This window comes from Acanthochromis polyacanthus, chromosome 12 (assembly GCF_021347895.1).
Source record: "Acanthochromis polyacanthus isolate Apoly-LR-REF ecotype Palm Island chromosome 12, KAUST_Apoly_ChrSc, whole genome shotgun sequence".
Taxonomy (NCBI): domain Eukaryota; kingdom Metazoa; phylum Chordata; class Actinopteri; family Pomacentridae; genus Acanthochromis; species Acanthochromis polyacanthus.
Genome location: NC_067124.1, coordinates 41,176,176 through 41,193,763, shown reverse-complemented (window position 1 = coordinate 41,193,763; position 17,588 = coordinate 41,176,176). Strand labels below are relative to the sequence as shown.

The 17,588-nt window shown below is 38.8% G+C and overlaps 1 protein-coding gene across 3 annotated transcripts; it reads right to left on the bottom strand.

Moving 5' to 3' along the window:
• Positions 1–29: 29 nt before the first annotated feature.
• LOC110967977 (meiotic recombination protein REC8 homolog) lies at positions 30–13,903 on the bottom strand. 3 transcript variants are annotated; one of them, XR_007945545.1, is made up of 16 exons: positions 12,540–13,903; positions 12,314–12,456; positions 11,162–11,234; positions 9,637–9,757; positions 9,381–9,456; positions 7,111–7,178; positions 6,464–6,542; positions 4,943–5,190; positions 4,133–4,319; positions 3,698–3,837; positions 3,574–3,616; positions 3,413–3,497; positions 2,863–2,946; positions 2,682–2,785; positions 2,385–2,535; positions 30–348 (listed from the first exon to the last, which is right to left on the bottom strand). XR_007945545.1 is itself a non-coding variant. In XM_051957165.1 (15 exons), exons 1-15 carry the CDS (start codon positions 12,677–12,679, stop codon positions 2,447–2,449), a joined length of 1,680 nt encoding a protein of 559 aa, XP_051813125.1. In that variant the 5' UTR covers positions 12,680–13,902; the 3' UTR covers positions 2,231–2,446. The 3 variants fall into 3 exon arrangements, 1 of the variants encoding a protein (XP_051813125.1); XM_051957165.1 differs by lacking the exon at positions 30–348 and having other exon boundaries at positions 2,231–2,535; positions 12,540–13,902; XR_007945546.1 differs by lacking the exons at positions 30–348; positions 2,385–2,535 and having other exon boundaries at positions 2,755–2,785; positions 3,075–3,497.
• Positions 13,904–17,588: the final 3,685 nt, after the last annotated feature.

Genomic DNA, 17,588 nt, shown 5'->3' with positions numbered 1-17,588 from the left:
CAAATAGTAGAATGTCTTGAAGTGTCCAAAATAAGCTGAAAACTGTTGAATGACTTGAAACTTTCTAAAATGTCTCTAAAAGTTGCCCAGAATGCGGTAAAAAGTGCCAAAAATAACTGAATGATGTTCATCTTGTCGTTTATTAGAACAGGATAACGTTGCTTTTTATACGACAAATCTGCAAGAAAAGATGGTTTACCTCGCTGACATGTTTCCACTCCGTCTTCTTCAGAGCGTCATCTGACGTGTTGATGACGTGTCAATGACGTGTCTTTTTATCAGGTGACCCGTCTCACAGATCTGTCAGAACCTGTCAGAGCGGTCACGCCTCCCACCGTCCAGTCGTCTCTGAACATCATTCAACTATTACAAGGAAGACTGGAAAAAGACTTTCGTAATATTCTGCCGTTTAGAAAAACTGCAAAAGAAGAGAGCATGCTTCAGAAACCACCTGACATTCAATGTCTGATGCAGAGAAGAGGACATAACACCGAAAAGCCTCAACATCAGGAAACCCGTCCCAACAAAGAACGCAGAAAACAACATCAACAAAGCATCAGAGAGAAGATAAGGACGACAGTAAACAGACTGAAAAAAATCTACACACTTACACTGGATTATGCAAACAAACTCAAAGAACGCCGCTCTTTGGAGTCAGATGAGTTCACATCCAATACGCACACATGAAGAAGAATTCATCACAATAAAAGATCGTCACATCCAAAAACTGAACAAACTAAGAGAAAAAAACAGAAACAAACACACACCAACAAAATTCAATCATAAATGTGCACAAAACGCATCTCAACGCACCCTCACCTGAACCAACAGTTTGACAAGAGGCCTCAATTTCACCATCACACCCTCCACAATACCGCACCAAGAATTCATGTTAGCAGCAGAACTAGCATGTCAGAAACTACAGGATCAAGGACACAAATCAGAACCCTGGAACACTACAGCAGCTACACTATTGCCAAAACTTGAATTATGTTCATTTTGTTGAATATAATTATAAGGTGACGTTGTTTTATCTACACGACAAATCAGTAAAAGTGTAGAAAAAACAACGTCACCTTATATTGCCAAAAGTATTTGCTCACCCATCCAAATAATCACAATCAGGTGTTCCAATCACTTCCATGGCCACAGGTGAATAAAATCAATCACCTGGGCATGCAGACTGCTTTTACAAACATCAGTGAAAGAATGGGTCGCTGTCAGGAGCTCAGTGAATTCCAGCGTGGAACTGTGATAGGATGCCACCTGTGCAACAAATCCAGTCGTGACATTTCCTCTCTCCTAAATATTCCACAGTCAGCTGTGTTATAAGAAAGTGGAAGTGTGTGGGAACGACAGCAGCTCAGCCACCAAGTGGTCGGCCACGTAAACTGATGGAGCGGGTCAGAGGATGCTGAGGCTCATAGTGCCAAGAGGTGGACAACTTTCTGCAGTCAGTGGCTACAGACCTTCAGACTTCATGTGGTCTTCAGATTAGCTCAAGAACAGAGCTTCAGCAGAGAGCTTCATGGAATGGGTTTCCATGGCCGAGCAGCTGCATCCAAGCCGTACATCACCAAATGCAATGCAAAGCGTGGGATGCAGTGGTGTAAAGCGGCCACCACTGGACTCTAGAGCAGTGGAGACGCCTTCTCTGGAGTGACCAATCACGCTTCTCCATCTGGCAATCTGATGGACCAGTCTGGGTTTGGCGGTTTCCAGGAGAACCAAACTTGTGGGACTGCATTGTACCAAGTGTAAAGTTTGGTGGAGGGGGGATTATGGTGTGGGCTTGTTCTTCAGGATCTGGGCTTGGTCCCTTAGTTCCAGTGAAAGGAACTCTGAATGCTTCAGCATACCAAGACATTTTGGACAATTCCATGCTCCCAACTTTGTGGGAACAGTTTGGAGCTGGCCCCTTCCTCTTCCAACATGACTGTGCACCAGAGCACAAAGCAAGGTCCATAAAGACATGGATGACAGAGTCTGGTGTGGATGAACTGGACCGGCCTGCACAGAGTCCTGACCTCAGCCCGATAGAACACCTTTGGGATGAATTAGAGCAGAGACTGAGAGCCAGGCCTTCTGTCCAACATCAGTGTGTGACCTCACAAATGAGCTTCTGGAAAAACGGTCCAAGATTCCCATAAACTCACTCCTAAACCTTGTGGACAGCCTTCCCAGAAGGACTCCACCCCCTGACACCTGGACTCCACCCCCTGACACCAGAACAACTTAAAAGCTTTTATTTTCCTTCAAAACATCAACAGAGTTTCTCTCAGTTTAGGAAAACAATGACCGTAAAAACATGTAAAATCTCTAAAAGTTGATAGAATACCTGAACATAAATGGTTAAAACATCCTAAACAGCTCCAGGAACAAACCTGGGAAACATCTGGTCTGAACTCTGGAGGCTCTAATGTCCTCTAACGTCCTTGTTCCAGACTCAGGTGTTCTGTTGGGATCCAGGTAGAATCAAGATGTCTCCATAAGCCTCGTTCTGCTCGGCACGGAGTCTCCCAGCAGACAGAGTCCCTGCAACACAACAGACACACAACACAGTCAGTAACACAAAGTCAAACACTTAATAAGGACTTCTGTCATTTTCTGTCTGGTTTTTCGGTTTTGTGTCTTGTTTCTGTCGTGTTGATGTCGGGACATGAACATGGTTTCTTTCTCACCCAGCAGCCGGTGGAAGGCTCTGCTGACGGTTTTGCGACGGACGTTTGGTGGCAGAAGGGAGCTGAAGAAGACGGGCTCCACGTGTTCAGGAAACTCTGGAAACCTGAACAGAGACACATGATTGGATGAAGGTAAACGCAGAAAAGAATGAAAGTCTGACCTGTGAAGTTAGTCCGTTACCCTGGAGACTCAGCTGCTTCTCCCACCTCGTCCACCACCTCTGGGATGTCCTGAAGAGTGGAGACAGATCTGGACACGATGGACCTGCAGCACAGACATGAAGCTAGAGTCCAGAGGAAGGACAAAGAGAAGACTTTCTGGAGGAAAGTTCTGAGGTCAGATGGAACAAAACCTGAAAGTGAGGCCTTTAACCCCAAGAACAGCAAACCTACCATCAGGCATGGAGGTGGCAGCATCATGTTCTGTGGAACTGGAGCTTTCTGTCTCATTTTTGTCGTTTCTGTCCTGTTTTTGTCGTTTTCTGTCTCGTTTTTGTGATTTTCTGTCTTTTTTTTGTCATTTTCTGTCTCATTTTTGTTGTGTTTGTGTATTTATGATCCAGCAGATTCTGTCATATTTCCAGAAAACCTCTAATAAATCTATGAAGGAACCAAAATCCATGGTTGGTTTTTGTATATCTGTGGACCTCCATCATCTCCATGGTCTTCTCTGCTGGATGGAACCTTTAGTTCAGGACCCTACAGACCATGGATGCGTTTGTTTTCCTCACCCTTCCCTCTCAGACGTCTGGGTGGGTGAGATCTCTCTGGAAGCTTCTCGTTGGTCAGAGGCGTCCAGCGGCAGAGCACCTGGAGCTGAAAGCAGAAACATGTTCCAGGATGTTGCTCTTTTTACTCCCTGGAGGTTCTGAACAAACACACCAGACTTTACCTGAGATCTCCATCTCCTGTGGTTGCTCCTCCTCTATGGGGATCTGCCATCACAAACACATGAATACATCATCTGGAGACTTTCAGATCTTCCTCCTGCTTCACAGATGTTTCCTCATCCTCACCTCCATCATCTCCGGCTGTTGCTCCTTCTCAGACTCGGTGCTGGACTCGGGTCCTTGCTCTCCGAACCGCAGGTCCAAACCCGGGATGGGCGTGACGACGGCAGCCTGTTGCCATAGCAACTGGATGTCTGGAGGCAGGACTGCAGGAAAAGGTGCGGGTTTATTTCAGCTGCAGCTCCAGAGAGAACAGAGAGAAGCTTCCAGATGTTCAGTTCATTCAGTATTAGTGGAACGTAGAGAAACGATGCATCAGAACACGGGAATTATTATAAACTTACATATTTACTCACAATGCTTGTTGTTTATGTGGTCAATAAAATTAGTTTCCTAATGCCTTTAGAGCATTTATACACACACACACACTGTATATGTGTGTTATAAGGGTGTGTAGTAGTGTAGTTGTGTAGTTATATTGTGTAGTTGTGTGTCACTAACAGCCACAGGGGCTCCCCAGCAGCTCGGCTGCAGATCTCATCCTCTGGTCTGGACCAGGAACCAGGACTGGAGGTCTGGTGTGGACCAGAGGGTTCCTGATCTGCTGCTGCTGCTCCTCTTCAGGAAGCTGAGTCTCTGGATCAAAGAAGGTCAGCTGTCTCCTCCTCCTCCTGGTCCTCACCTCCTCCTGAAGGTTGGATCACAGTTATGGATCAGAGACGCTAATGGATCAATAAATTCTAATTAATGGATCAATAAATTCTAATTAATGGATCAATAAATTCTAATTAATGGATCAATAACCTCTAATTAATGGATCAATAAATTCTAATTAACGGATCATCAGAGCTTCATGAGAGTCAGGGTTTTAGGGTTTTAATGTTTCACATAAAAATCAGCCAAAATCCAGCAAATTTCTCTGGATTTTGGCTGATTTTTATGTGAATGTTCCTAAAGAAAATATTAGAAGTTTTACTGATATCTATGGAATCACTTTAGATATTTTTAGGATTTTTTCGAAGATTTTTACTCATTTTTGGAAAATATTTAAAAGAACTTTCTCACCATATTTGGGAGATTGTTTTCAAAATAAAACTTTGAAGGGAAATTTTTAAGAAATTGGAATTTTCTTCATGAAGGTTTTGCAAATTTTCTGAAATTTGGGGAATTTTTTTGCAGTTTTTTTTTTTCCAGAAAAGGAAACACAAATGAAGACAACAGGAGGGTTAAAACATCTCAAATTAGGAGGTTACATGAAAACAAAAATCTATCTTTGAGTGAAAAACTGTTATTTTTCAGCATGTTCTGTACTTCTGCTTCGGGTCGTCCTCGACCAGCTTCTGCTGCAGACGGAGGAGATGGAACATCAGGCGCTGGGACCGGAGTCAGCTGGTCTGATGGAGGTCCAGGTTCCTCAGTGGGTAGGACTGGTTCCTCAGCAGGTTCCTCAGTGGACGGTTCTGGTTCCTCAGCTGGTTCCTGAGCAGACTCCTCAGTGGATGGACCAGGTTCCTCTGAGATGAATCCCGTCGGCTCCTTTGGTCTCTCCAGCTCTGCTTCTGGAAGAAAAAGAAACCGTTTTTACTGCAGCATATAACAGAATATCTGTCCTGGATGAGATGTTTTTAGAGAACCCAGATAGAGTCCAGAGCTGCTACCGACCCCAGAGAACATGGAGATGTTTGACCTGTAAGGAACCACAGCAGCAGGTCTGAAGCTTGAACCTCTGAAGTGACTCCATTCATCAGACCGTTACGTTTCATCCTCTCACTTTGTTCAATTCAATTCAATTTTATTTATATAGCGTCAATTACAGTCAAATCGTCTCAAGACGCTTTACAGAACCCAAATGCCTGACCCCCAGAGCAGCCCAAAGGAGACAGTGGCAGGAAAACACCCTTTTAACAGGGAAGAAACCTCGAGCAGAACCCGGCTCTATATAGGGGGGACCCATCTGCCTGCTGGCCGGGGGGGTTGAGAAGGACAGAAGAGGGCAAGGGGGAGGGATGGGAGGAGAGGGAGGGGTGGGAAAGCACGGAAAACACAACACACATTTGGATACATGTATGACAGGATATGTGACACAGACAAAGTATAAGCTAACATTGAAAACTGAAAATTGTTTTGCTCGTCTGTAAAATGAGCCGCTTCACTTTTTATTATTTACATCTAAATAAACAGATTATTGTTGCTCTTTGTTCTATACGTGGGTTCAACACATTAGATCAATTATTGGTTTTATTTTGCTCCAGTCGTCTTCTTTGTTAAATAATATGTTACTTTGAACAGGTTTGAGGTCATTTCTGACACATTTTTGATATATTTGGATAAGTTATGACATTTTGGACAAATCAAGTCTATCTGGACATTTTTTAGATGTTCTGGACCAGTTTTGATCATTTTGGACAAATTTAAGTCACTTTTTCCCTTTTCCAGCCTCTAAAAACTCGGTTCTGTCATCAGTAGATGTTCCTCCATGCTGGATGGATCTCCAACAACCTCTGCTCTGCTTCTGCTGCCTTTATTTATTCATTATTATTTATTCCTCTGAATGTTTGTTCCTCCTATCTGAAGAACTTTTATCCACTTACTGATGGATTTATTTGGCCTCTTTAAAAATGAGACGTGCAGAATAAAATGACTTTAATCGAACATTCAGTTCATTTTGCTGGTCCAGCCACAGATCACACGTGAGTAGTTCAAAGACCTTCAGAAAGTTGGAAATCCAAAGTTTTTCTCTCTGATTGTCGGTGTCATTCTGGTGATGTTTTGGGAGTTCAGCTGTTGAACTAAACCAGCGTTTCTTCTTCTGCTGTCAGTTTTCTCACAAACCTTCTGTGAAGTGATCGTGCTGCTCCAGGAGGAGGTCGATGGTCCTCTGCTCGTCTCCCATGAAGTCCACTCCATCAAACTGCAGAAGAACAAACACAGATCAGAGGAGTTTAACCGGCTGTCGTTCTGTGCGTCAAATTAAACATTTTAAAGTTTGAAAATGTGGGAGAAAATTTATTTTCTCAGTGAAACTTCTGATGTCCACATTTTCAACATTTCTGGGAAATTTTTGAACATTTTTGGTGGAAAAAAAGAAACGTTAAAAAAAGTTTTTAAGAATATTAAAAAAGAAATCAACCAAAATCCAGCAAACTTCTCTGGATTTGGGTTGATTTTTATGGGAATGTTCTTAAAGAAAACATGGAATCACTTTATTTTGAAGATTTTTTTGTCATTTTTTGAAAATATTTACAAGAATGTTCTTGTCAAATTTTGGGGATTTTTTAAAATAAAATTTTTAAGGGAAACTATTTAAGATATTATTGGAATTTTCCTCCTGAAAGTTTTGCAAATTTTAGAAATTTGAGGAATGATTTAGGTGAATTTTTTGGATTTTTTCAGACCAGGAAACGATATTCTTTGGTGCCGTCAATGAGGACAACAGGAGTTTGATTGAACACGTGGGACTGTGAAAAGTTCTTCTCCACCTCTGCAGGCGGGATGAAAAGCGGTGGAGATTCCTTCAGAGTGATGGATTCTGGAGACGCCGTGATTCCTGCAGAGATTAAAAAAATAGGAAAAATCAGAGTTTTATTCTCAGTTTGTCCTGGATTAGAAATCATTCATGAACCATTAATTCATCATTTCTGGAGCTTTCAGATCCCATCAACAGGATGGATCATTACTCGTCTGAAGACCAATTCTGTTTATTGATTTCCATAACTTAGTCTATTTTATGTACAGTTAATTCATTATTATGTGGAACCTGCTCCCAGTTTGGGTTCGGGAGGCAGATACCCTCTCTATTTTTAAGACCAGGCTTAAAACGTTCCTTTTTGACAAATCTTATAGTTGGGGCTGACTGGGTGACCCACAGAGGTTCGGCTTGTGTCTTCATTTGCACAGCTGACTCCCTCTTGGACGTCCCTTCGTTCTGCCTCTAGTCATGCTGCTATAGGCCTATAGGCTGCTGGGGGACTTTTCTTGACGCACTGAGCCCTTCTCTATCTACCTTTACATTTAATATGTATACCGTTATTGCAGTACATTCACTCTGTTTCCCCCTGTGCTATTTCTCTGAGTGTCCCTGGTCCCAGAGCTGGATGCTTCAGATCTGTGGTTGATGTTCCACCAGCTGGTCCAGTCTCCATCATGTCCACTGTGGGATGCTGCTGCTGACCTTCCTCCAGTCCTCTGCTTCCAACTCCCCTTTTCCACCAGTCAACTCTGCATCGCCTTCACTATACTGTTATGCTAACTTACATACTGTTTGAATTTTACTGCTAGCTATATAAGGAGTATGTTTAATGTCAGAGCCGTACATCATCAGAGTAAACTATGAGTCAGTTTTCAATGTTAGCTTATACTTTGTCTGTGTCACATATCCTGTCATGCATGTATCCAAATGTGTGTTGTGTTTTCATTGCTTTCCCACCCCTCCCTCTTCTCCCATCCCTCCCCCTTGCCCTCCTCTGTCCTTCTCAACCCCCCCGGCCAGCAGGCAGATGGGTCCCCCCTATATAGAGCCGGGTTCTGCTCGAGGTTTCTTCCCTGTTAAAGGGTGTTTTCCTGCCACTGTCTCCTTTGGGCTGCTCTGGGGGTCAGGCATATGGGTTCTGTAAAGTGTCTTGAGACGATTTGACTGTAACTGACGCTATATACATAAAATTGAATTGAATTGAATTATTATCTGCTTAGATATATTATTTTATTTATTGATTTTCTATCTCACCTGTATTTTAATAATACATATTTTACTTCATTTTATTTTATTGTAATTATATATCTAGCTGATAATAATTATTTTTAATTAATTTATTGATTTTCCATCCCACCTATATTTTAATAATAAATATTTTACTTCATTTTATTTTTGTTCTTTATGTATCTTATTTCAAAAAAATATTTTTTGATTTTTATTTATTTTCTATCTATTTAATAATATATATTTTAACTTCATGTATTTTATTCTAGCTATTCATCTAGCTTATATTAAATAATTACTTTTTAATTTTTTATGTTTATCTCCTTTGGGGGCTGCACAGTGGGGTAGTGGTTAGCACTTTCGCCTTTCAACAAGAAGATCCCCGGTTCAAATCCCGGCCTGGGATCTTTCTGCATGGAGTTTGCATGTTCTCCCTGTGCATGCGTGGGTTTTCTCCGGGTACTCCGGCTTCCTCCCACAGTCCAAAAACATGCTGAGGTTAATTGGTTACTCTAAATTGTCCGTAGGTGTGAATGTGAGTGTGATTGTGTGTCTGTATATGTAGCCCTGTGACAGACTGGTGACCTGTCCAGGGTGTCCCCTGCCTTCACCCGAGTCAGCTGGGATAGACTCCAGCACCCCCCATGACCCTAGTGAGGATAAAGTGGTGTATAGAGGATGGATGGATGGATGGATGGATGGATGGATGGATGAATGGATGGATGGATGGATGGATGGATGGATGGATGGAGATCATCTGTATTTTAATAATAAATATATATTTATTTGAGCTATTTATGTAAGTTCTTTTAAATAATTCTTTTTATTTTATTTATCTGTCTCATCTGTATTTTATTATTGGATATTTTAATTTTATATATTTTATTGTATTAATCTATCTCGTTATAAATAATTATTTTTAATTAGTTTATTTTCTATCATCTGTATTTTAATAACAGATATTTTACTTCAGTTATTTATGGAGCTTATTATATTTCATGTGCTCCATCATTTACTTGTACTGATACCTGGACTGACTGAGTGAGAACCTACCATCCTGAGCAGCAGCAGATGGACTTAAATCTTCTGGATGTTCAAGAGAAGCTTCCCTCAGAAACTCTTCAGCTGCCTGAGAACCAGAAGAAATGTGAGAAGATCTGCAGCTCTAAGTCTGCTCATTCTCTAGTTTTCTGTTCATTCTCTAGTTTTCTGTTCATTCTCTAGTTTTCTGCTCATTCTCTAGTTTTCTGCTCATTCTCTAGTTTTCTGTTCATTCTCTAGTTTTCTGTTCATTCTCTAGTTTTCTGACCTGTATGAGTGACTCCAGACTCGGCAGCGCCTCCTGCAGCTCCATGACTCCAAACAGTGGACTTTGAGCTCCTTCATTCTCCTGCAGCTGCAACAAGGCGTCAGGAACAAGCAGAGGCTTCCTGGAAGGAGATGGAACCCAATCATCAGGTTTGTCCTGAGCTCAGAGATCAAACAGTGAGATATTTTCTGTTAAACATCAGCCATAGACCTGCTTTCTGAAGGTTTGTTCATCTCAACATGTGAGCACAAAATGGACCTTAAATGACTCAGAACCGGTGGGTGTTGGACTCCTCCAGGGCTGTCCCTTGTCTCTGATCCTGTTTGTGGTCTTCATGGATCTCAAGGATCAGCCGGGGTGAGGAGGGTGTCTGGTTTGGGGACCTCAGGATCCCATCTCTGCTTGTTGCAGATGATGTGGTTCTGTTGGTTCCTCAGACCTTCAGCGGCACTGGAATGGTTTGCAGCCGAGTGTGAAGCGATGGGGATGAGGATCAGAACCTCCAAGTCTGAGGTTCTCTGATGGAAACCTGTGGATTGATCCCTCTGGGTTGGAGGGAGTTGTTTCCCCAAGCGAAGGAGTTCAAGTATCTCATGATCTTGTTCATGAGTGATGGAAAACGGAGCTAGAGATGGACAGGAGGATTGGTGCAGCGTCAGCAGTAATGAAGGCGTTGAACTGAACCGTGGTGGTGAAGAGGGACCTCAAGGAGAAGATCTCAGTTTACCGTCCATCTACGTTCCAACCCTCAGCTATGGTCATGAGCTCTGGATAGAGACCCAAAGAATGAGATCATGGATACAAGCGTCTGAAATGAGCTTCCTCTGTAGGGTGTCTGGGCTCAGCCTTAGAGACAGGAGGAGAAGATCAGACATCTGGAGGGAGCTCAGAGTAGAGCCGCTGATCCTTCACCTCTGAAGGAACCAGTGGAGGTGGTTTGGACATCTGGTTCTGATCCTCCAGGGAGACTTCCTTTGGAGGTTTTCTGAACATGTCCTCCTGGGAGGAGACCCCGGGATAGATCCAGAACATGGAGGGATTATGTATCTCATCTGGCCTGGGAACGCCTCGGTATCCTCCAAGAAGAGCTGGAAAGTGTTGCTGGGAGGAGGAACATCTGGAATGGACTGCTTCATCTGCTGCCTCCATGACCTGGCCCCGGATAAGAGGATGGATGGATGATGAATGGATGGATGGATGGATGGATGGATGGATGGATGACTCAGAACTCAGAGTTTCTAAAATGACATGAAAGCTGTTTTTCATATTTCATCTCCTCCATAATCAGATTATTGATCTACTGTCCAATACTGCAGATTCTGGATCAGTGACATGAGAAATCAGAAAGAAACTTCCAGGTTTTTATCTTTAACGGTTCCTCACATGTTGTTGTTTTAATGAGAGAAGAAGAAAGCTGATGGAAAGTCAGCTGATTCTGAAAACAAATCTGAAAATAATTAGCTCTCTGAAGCTAAATGTTCTTCCTAAATGTTCCTATTTTCTGCTGTAGAACATCATCTCTGACCTGCCGTCGTCCAGATCCAGCTTCTTGGGAATCTTCTGCCTGGCCAGCTGACCCACGACGGTCTGAAGGTCCTCTGAAAGGACACAACATTCAGAAGCAGGATCAGAACTCTGAGGTTCTCTGAGGAACGGACCGGTGCACTGCAAAGACTACCGAGTGTATCCGTTTTATTTTCAGTCTCATCCTACTACATTTACGACAAATTCACTTAACCAGAGACCTGTCAGCAGATGGAGGGACGCATCTTAAACATCCTGTGAAGTCAAACAATCTGGAAATTATTTTACAAGAAAACTCAAAATAAGTTTAACCTTCATGTCGTCCTGCAGGTCAAATGAACCCGTTTTAAAGTTTGAAAATGTGGAGGAAAAAAAAAAATATATATATATATATATATATATTATATAATATATATATAAAATTTTCACAGTGAAACTTTTGATGTCCACATTTGCAACATTTTTGGCAAATTTTCAAACAGCTTTTGGTGAAAAAAGTTTCTTTTCATGAAGAAAATATGAGAAGTTTTACTGAATTCTTGCTTGTGTTGTACGTCGCTTTGGACAAAAGCGTCTGCTAAATGAAATTGTAGAATTGTAGAATTTATGGAATCACTTTAGATATTTTTGGGAGTTTTTTGGGAGATTTTTACTCATTTTTTGAAAATATTTACAAGAATGTTTTTGCCAAATTTTGGGGATTTTTTTAAAATAAAATAAAACTTTTAAGGAATTATTAGAATTTTCTTACTGAAGGTTTTGCAAATTTTCAGAAATTTGGGGAATTTTTTTTGTTGATTTTTTGTATTTTTTCAGACAAAGAAACAACATTTTTGGTGTCTGTAAATGAGGACAACAGGAGGGTTAAAACATCTCAAGTTAGGAGGTTAGATGAAAGCAAAAATCTATTTTTGAGTGAAAAACTGCTTTTTTTTTTTTTTTAGCATGTCTGGCTTATTTTAAGACACCCAGGCTGGACAGTCCTGGTAAAATAGAACCTAAAATAAGTTTTCCAGCTACTGTAAGATCTCAGTATTCTAAACATCAAATGTTATTTCTAGAAATCTGACCGACACATTTTTCTCTTGTTGTACTGGCAGATTTTTCACGTATTTCAAAGTAAAAGCTTCTTGACATCCAGTGTGGTTCTTACTCAGCAGGAGGTCACACTGGCGGTGGAAGACCAGGACGACTCCGTACTGCAGCTGGGAGGACAGGTAGAGGGAGAAGCGAGGCCGAGGCAGGCTGGGCTGAGGAGCAGGAACCCTCTCCAGAACGTAGTCCATGATGTCGTTGCTGGTGGAACATCAAGCTCCTTCAGACAACAGCTGAACCACAGAACAATACTAATAATGAGAGATCACTGAGCGGGTTCTCACCAGGTGCTCGCAACGTTGACCGTCAGGAAATCTCTGCGAGAAAGTTTGACGGCTTTGGTGGCCACCAGCCTGGAAGAAGACGATTTAATGAGGAGAAAATCAGAAGAAAGAAGCATTTTAACATCACACAAAGCCTCCATTCAGCCGCAGAGAAATAGAAAACGTCACGCTTCCTTTTTAGCGAGACAAAGATTGTCACTAAAAAGTAAAAAATGTTGGAAATGACACAATAGAACAGAACAGAACAGAATACAAAGCTTTTATTGCCATAGTATAACGGGTACACAATGACATTGGGAGCGCTGCTCCATTTGGTGCTTAGAAAAATATATACAATAAAAATACAATACGATGAAGAAATAAAAAAAAAAAAGAATAAAATACAAAGAGAAAGAACGGCAACTATAGAAAAACAGGAGCTTTAAATCCTGATAGTGACTTTACAGCTCTGTCCTGGGCTGCCCACTGGACTCTGTGATGGATGTGGGTGAGAGGAGGATGTTGACCAAGCTCTCATCCATCATGGACAACAGCTCCCACCCACTGCACCGGACTGTAGTGGAGCTGAGCAGCTCCTTTAGCACGAGACTCAGACACCCTCAGTGGAAGAAGGAGCGCTACCACAGGTCCTTCATCCCCACTGCCATCAGACTGTAGAACACTACTGTGGAGTTGTTACTATGTGCAATATCTTATTTTAAGAAAAGTTTTCTATCCTTAGACGTGTATATTTTACTATTTTACCATTTCTTACTATATTTATTATCTTGTTCTTGCACTTTTGTGACTTTTGCACTCCTCTGTCTTTTGTTCCTAAGAGCCCTGTAACGGTAAATTTCTCCTTTGTGAGATCAATAAAGTCTATCTCATCTTATCTTATTCAGTGTGAAATGAATATTGCACAGGATTACACGTATGAAGCGTGTTCCCAGTCGTGTTAATGCGTTCATGTTTTCTTGTTGTTCAGAGCGCTGATGGCTCTGGTGAACAAACTGTCCCCGAGTCCATTTGTTCTTGAAGTCAAGGCTGTTTTTAAGGATGATTCAGGTTCAGCTGTGGATTCAGCTCAAGCTCTTTAACTGACAAATAATGGTTACAAATGGTCCAAAATGTCCTCAGACATCAGCAAAAGAAACTTTAAATCTGTTCAAAATTAACGGAGTTATCTGAAATAAATCAAATTGTCCAAAATGAGCTAATAACCGTCTAAATGAGCTAATAGCCGTTTAAAATGAGCTAACAGTTGTTTAAAATGAGCTAACAACTCTCTAAATGAGCTAATAACTGTTTAAAATGAGCTAATAACTGTTTAAAATGAGCTAATAACTGTTTAAAATGAGCTAATAGCTGTTTAAAATGAGCTAACAACTCTCTAAATGAGCTAATAACTGTTTAAAATGAGCTAATAGCTGTTTAAAATGAGCTAACAACTCTCTAAATGAGCTAATAACTGTTTAAAATGAGCTAATAACCGTCTAAATGAGCTAATAGCCGTTTAAAATGAGCTAACAGTTGTTTAAAATGAGCTAACAACTCTCTAAATGAGCTAATAACTGTTTAAAATGAGCTAACAACTGTTTAAAATGAGCTAATAGCTGTTTAAAATGAGCTAACAACTCTCTAAATGAGCTAATAACTGTTTAAAATGAGCTAATAACTGTTTAAAATGAGCTAATAGCTGTTTAAAATGAGCTAACAACTCTCTAAATGAGCTAATAACTGTTTAAAATGAGCTAATAACTGTTTAAAATGAGCTAATAGCTGTTTAAAATGAGCTAACAACTCTCTAAATGAGCTAATAACTGTTTAAAATGAGCTAATAACCGTCTAAATGAGCTAATAGCCGTTTAAAATGAGCTAACAGTTGTTTAAAATGAGCTAACAACTCTCTAAATGAGCTAATAACTGTTTAAAATGAGCTAATAACTGTTTAAAATGAGCTAATAGCTGTTTAAAATGAGCTAACAACTCTCTAAATGAGCTAATAACTGTTTAAAATGAGCTAATAACTGTTTAAAATGAGCTAATAGCTGTTTAAAATGAGCTAACAACTCTCTAAATGAGCTAATAACTGTTTAAAATGAGCTAACAACTGTTTAAAATCAGCTAATAGCTGTTTAAAATGAGCTAACAACTCTCTAAATGAGCTAATATTGAGCTAGTATTTGTTTAAAGTCAGAATGTCTTGAAATTTACTGAGAAACTCAGAGGTTGTCCATAACGACTTAAAACTTGCCCCCAGTTATTAAATTTGTCCAAAATGACTTGAAGGTCAAAATCAGTTAAACTTGTCAAAAAAAAAAAAAAATCACTTCAAACCTGTCCTAAATTACCTAAATAGTCCAAAATAATATTTGAAAATGTTAAAAATGATTTTAAAAAAATCACTTCAAACCTGTCCTAAATTACCTAAATAGTCCAAAATAATATTTGAAAATGTTAAAAATGATTTTTTTAAAAATCACTTCAAACCTGTCCTAAATTAGTCCAAAATGACTCAAAATTTTGTTTACAAATGTCCCAAAATGTCGTAAACCTGTCCTAAATGACCTGATTAGTCCAAAACGGTTTTAAAAATTAGTTAAAAATTGTTCAGTGTCTTGAAATGTTTCCTAAACAAGTTAAAATAATTTAAAAAATTAATTGAAATTGTCCAATATCCGTTAAAAATGTCCCAAAATGAACCGTGGGGATTTTAATATGCATCAGTTATCAGATAATTCATAAATTTAAACGAGTTCATCAGTAATCCACTGTCTGATGTTCTGAAGCCTCTAATCGATCCAGCCGGTCGTCTGCTGCTGTGAAACGTTTCATCTTCAAAGCTGTTTACTTTTAAAAACAAACATCAAACGTCTTATTTCGTCTCCACAGTTCGTTTCTTCTGCACCTGCAGCTTTGACTCCATTTTATTTCTCATCCAGTCCACTCAACAACACATTCAAACTGAGCAAAAATGTGCATTTAAATGCTGGGAAATGTTAAATTATGACAGATTCTCAGAGAAAAGAAAACAGCTTTAACATTCTGCAGCACAGAGCTTTCTATATATTCATTATTAACAGCAAAAACTTTTACTGGAGCAGAAAATAACCAGAAGAGAAACTTTCAGGAGTTCTAAAATGTCCAAAAGTCACTTTGAACCCGTCCTAAATTAGTCCAAAATGACTCGAAAATTTGTTTAAAAATGTCCAAAAATGTCTTCAAACTTGTCCTAAATTATCTAATTGGTCCAAAATATTCATTATAAACACGTTTAACAGCAAAAACTGAGTTTAAAGTTTTACTGGAGCAGAAAATAACCAGAAGAGAAACTTTCAGGAGGAATTTTAAAGTTTTCTTTAAAAGAAAAGCAGTTTGAAGTCTCTAAAGTAGAAGAAGTCTCTAATGAAGAACAAAGAGCCATTCTGAAGTTTTTCATCGATAATAATGCTGTAAAAGAAGCAGTTTACTGAGAAATAAAGCAGATTTTGACTCACCAGATGGTAGAGAAACATCCTGAGTGACGCTTCAGCACAACGGGGTAATAAAACATTTTCACAAAGCTCCAGAAAGAAGAAATGAGCTGAAAACGTCCCACTGATCCTTTCTGAGGCACTGAGGGAACTTATTTGTTCACTTTGTTTATTTCTGTTTCTGACGAGCTGATTGGTCAGAAAGCAACAATAAAATCTGATCGTTTGATTGGCTGGAAATTCAGGACGACAAAATAAAAGCTTCAGAAAACAAGAAAAACACATTAAAATGTAGTTTTTCACTTTATTTTGTTCATTCTTGGAAGCAGAGTTTCTGGATTTGTTCTCAGACTGTTGGAGAAAAAATACGGCAAAATAAGAGTTCACTTCCAGCAGCAACATAACGGGCTTTATCGGGATAAAAATGGCATTTTTAAATAATTTATAAATAACTAAATAACCATTTATTGATTTTAAAAAAATAAAAAAATTCTATTTTTTAAATGTTTATAACTTCAAATAATCACAAATATCTGTAACATAACTAGTTTGTTTTTATGAAAATGTAAATTCTTACATTTTCTGTGATGCTACTGAATATTTTCTGGACCTGAACTAAACAGGAAAAAACTATAAAACATTAAAGCAGTTTTTATCATTCAAAAATATCACAAAAATCTGTAAAATAGAATGAAAAATTACGGTCAAATGTTGTAAAAGAACAAATGACTATTTGTAAAAAAAAAAAAAGATTTTTGATGTGAACGTTATCTACAATTAAATTATTTTCTGTGCCTTTATTACATACTTTCTGAAATTTAAAAACCTTGAAAATCTGTTAAAAAATAAATTAAAAGCAAATACAAACTACAGTGAAAATCATCATTTTGTCTGATTTTACAAAATATTTTCTGTAATTTTAAAAGAGGGAAAATGTATAAAAGAAAATCAAATAAAAAATTACAGCTAAATTACTAATTTTTTGGTGATTTTAAAAAGTAAAAATAAAGAAAATAATTCAAAAACTTACATTTTTATTACATATTTTCTGTAGCTGCAAAACAAAATCTGTAAAAAAAAATTTTAACCTTTTTTCTGTCATTTAAAATATAGTTACAGTATTATTTTGTGTGATTTTAAAAGGCCCCCAAAAATTAAATTACATTTTTTTTCTGTGCACTTTAATTGAAAATCTGTGATTTTACACGTTTTTTTAAAAAAAGCTGGAAAATCTGCTTTAAAAAAAACAACAAAAAACCCCAAGCAAACAGTTAATTATATTTTTTCTGTGAATTTAACAAACAATCTGGAAAATCTGTAAAAGAAAATCAAAATAAATTTAAAAAAATTGTAAAATTATTAGTTTTGTCTGTGATTTTGGGCGTTTACGCTAATTTAAAAATTCAGAAAACACAAAGATTAAATATAGTTAAACTATTGTTTTGGTGATGTTCTTAGTTTTGTTCCCATCTTTTACACATGAAACAACATTCACACCTGAACAACACAAAAAACATCAGAAAATATAAAAATGTTATTTCTGCTACAGAGAAACTTTCACTTTTTGCAACCAGAAATAATTATTTACTTAATT

Bases quoted from the DNA above. Each gene is read 5' to 3' on its own strand.
- LOC110967977 (XM_051957165.1), bottom strand. From the start codon at position 12,679: ATGGAGGCTTTGTGTGATGTTAAAATGCTTCTTTCTTCTGATTTTCTC. The intron at 9,457-9,636 runs GTCAGAAAACTA...TCTGGTTCTCAG, and splicing joins GTCTGGAGTCACTCATACAG to GCAGCTGAAGAGTTTCTGAG. The intron at 5,191-6,463 runs GTTTGTGAGAAA...TTTTTCTTCCAG, and splicing joins GCACGATCACTTCACAGAAG to AAGCAGAGCTGGAGAGACCA.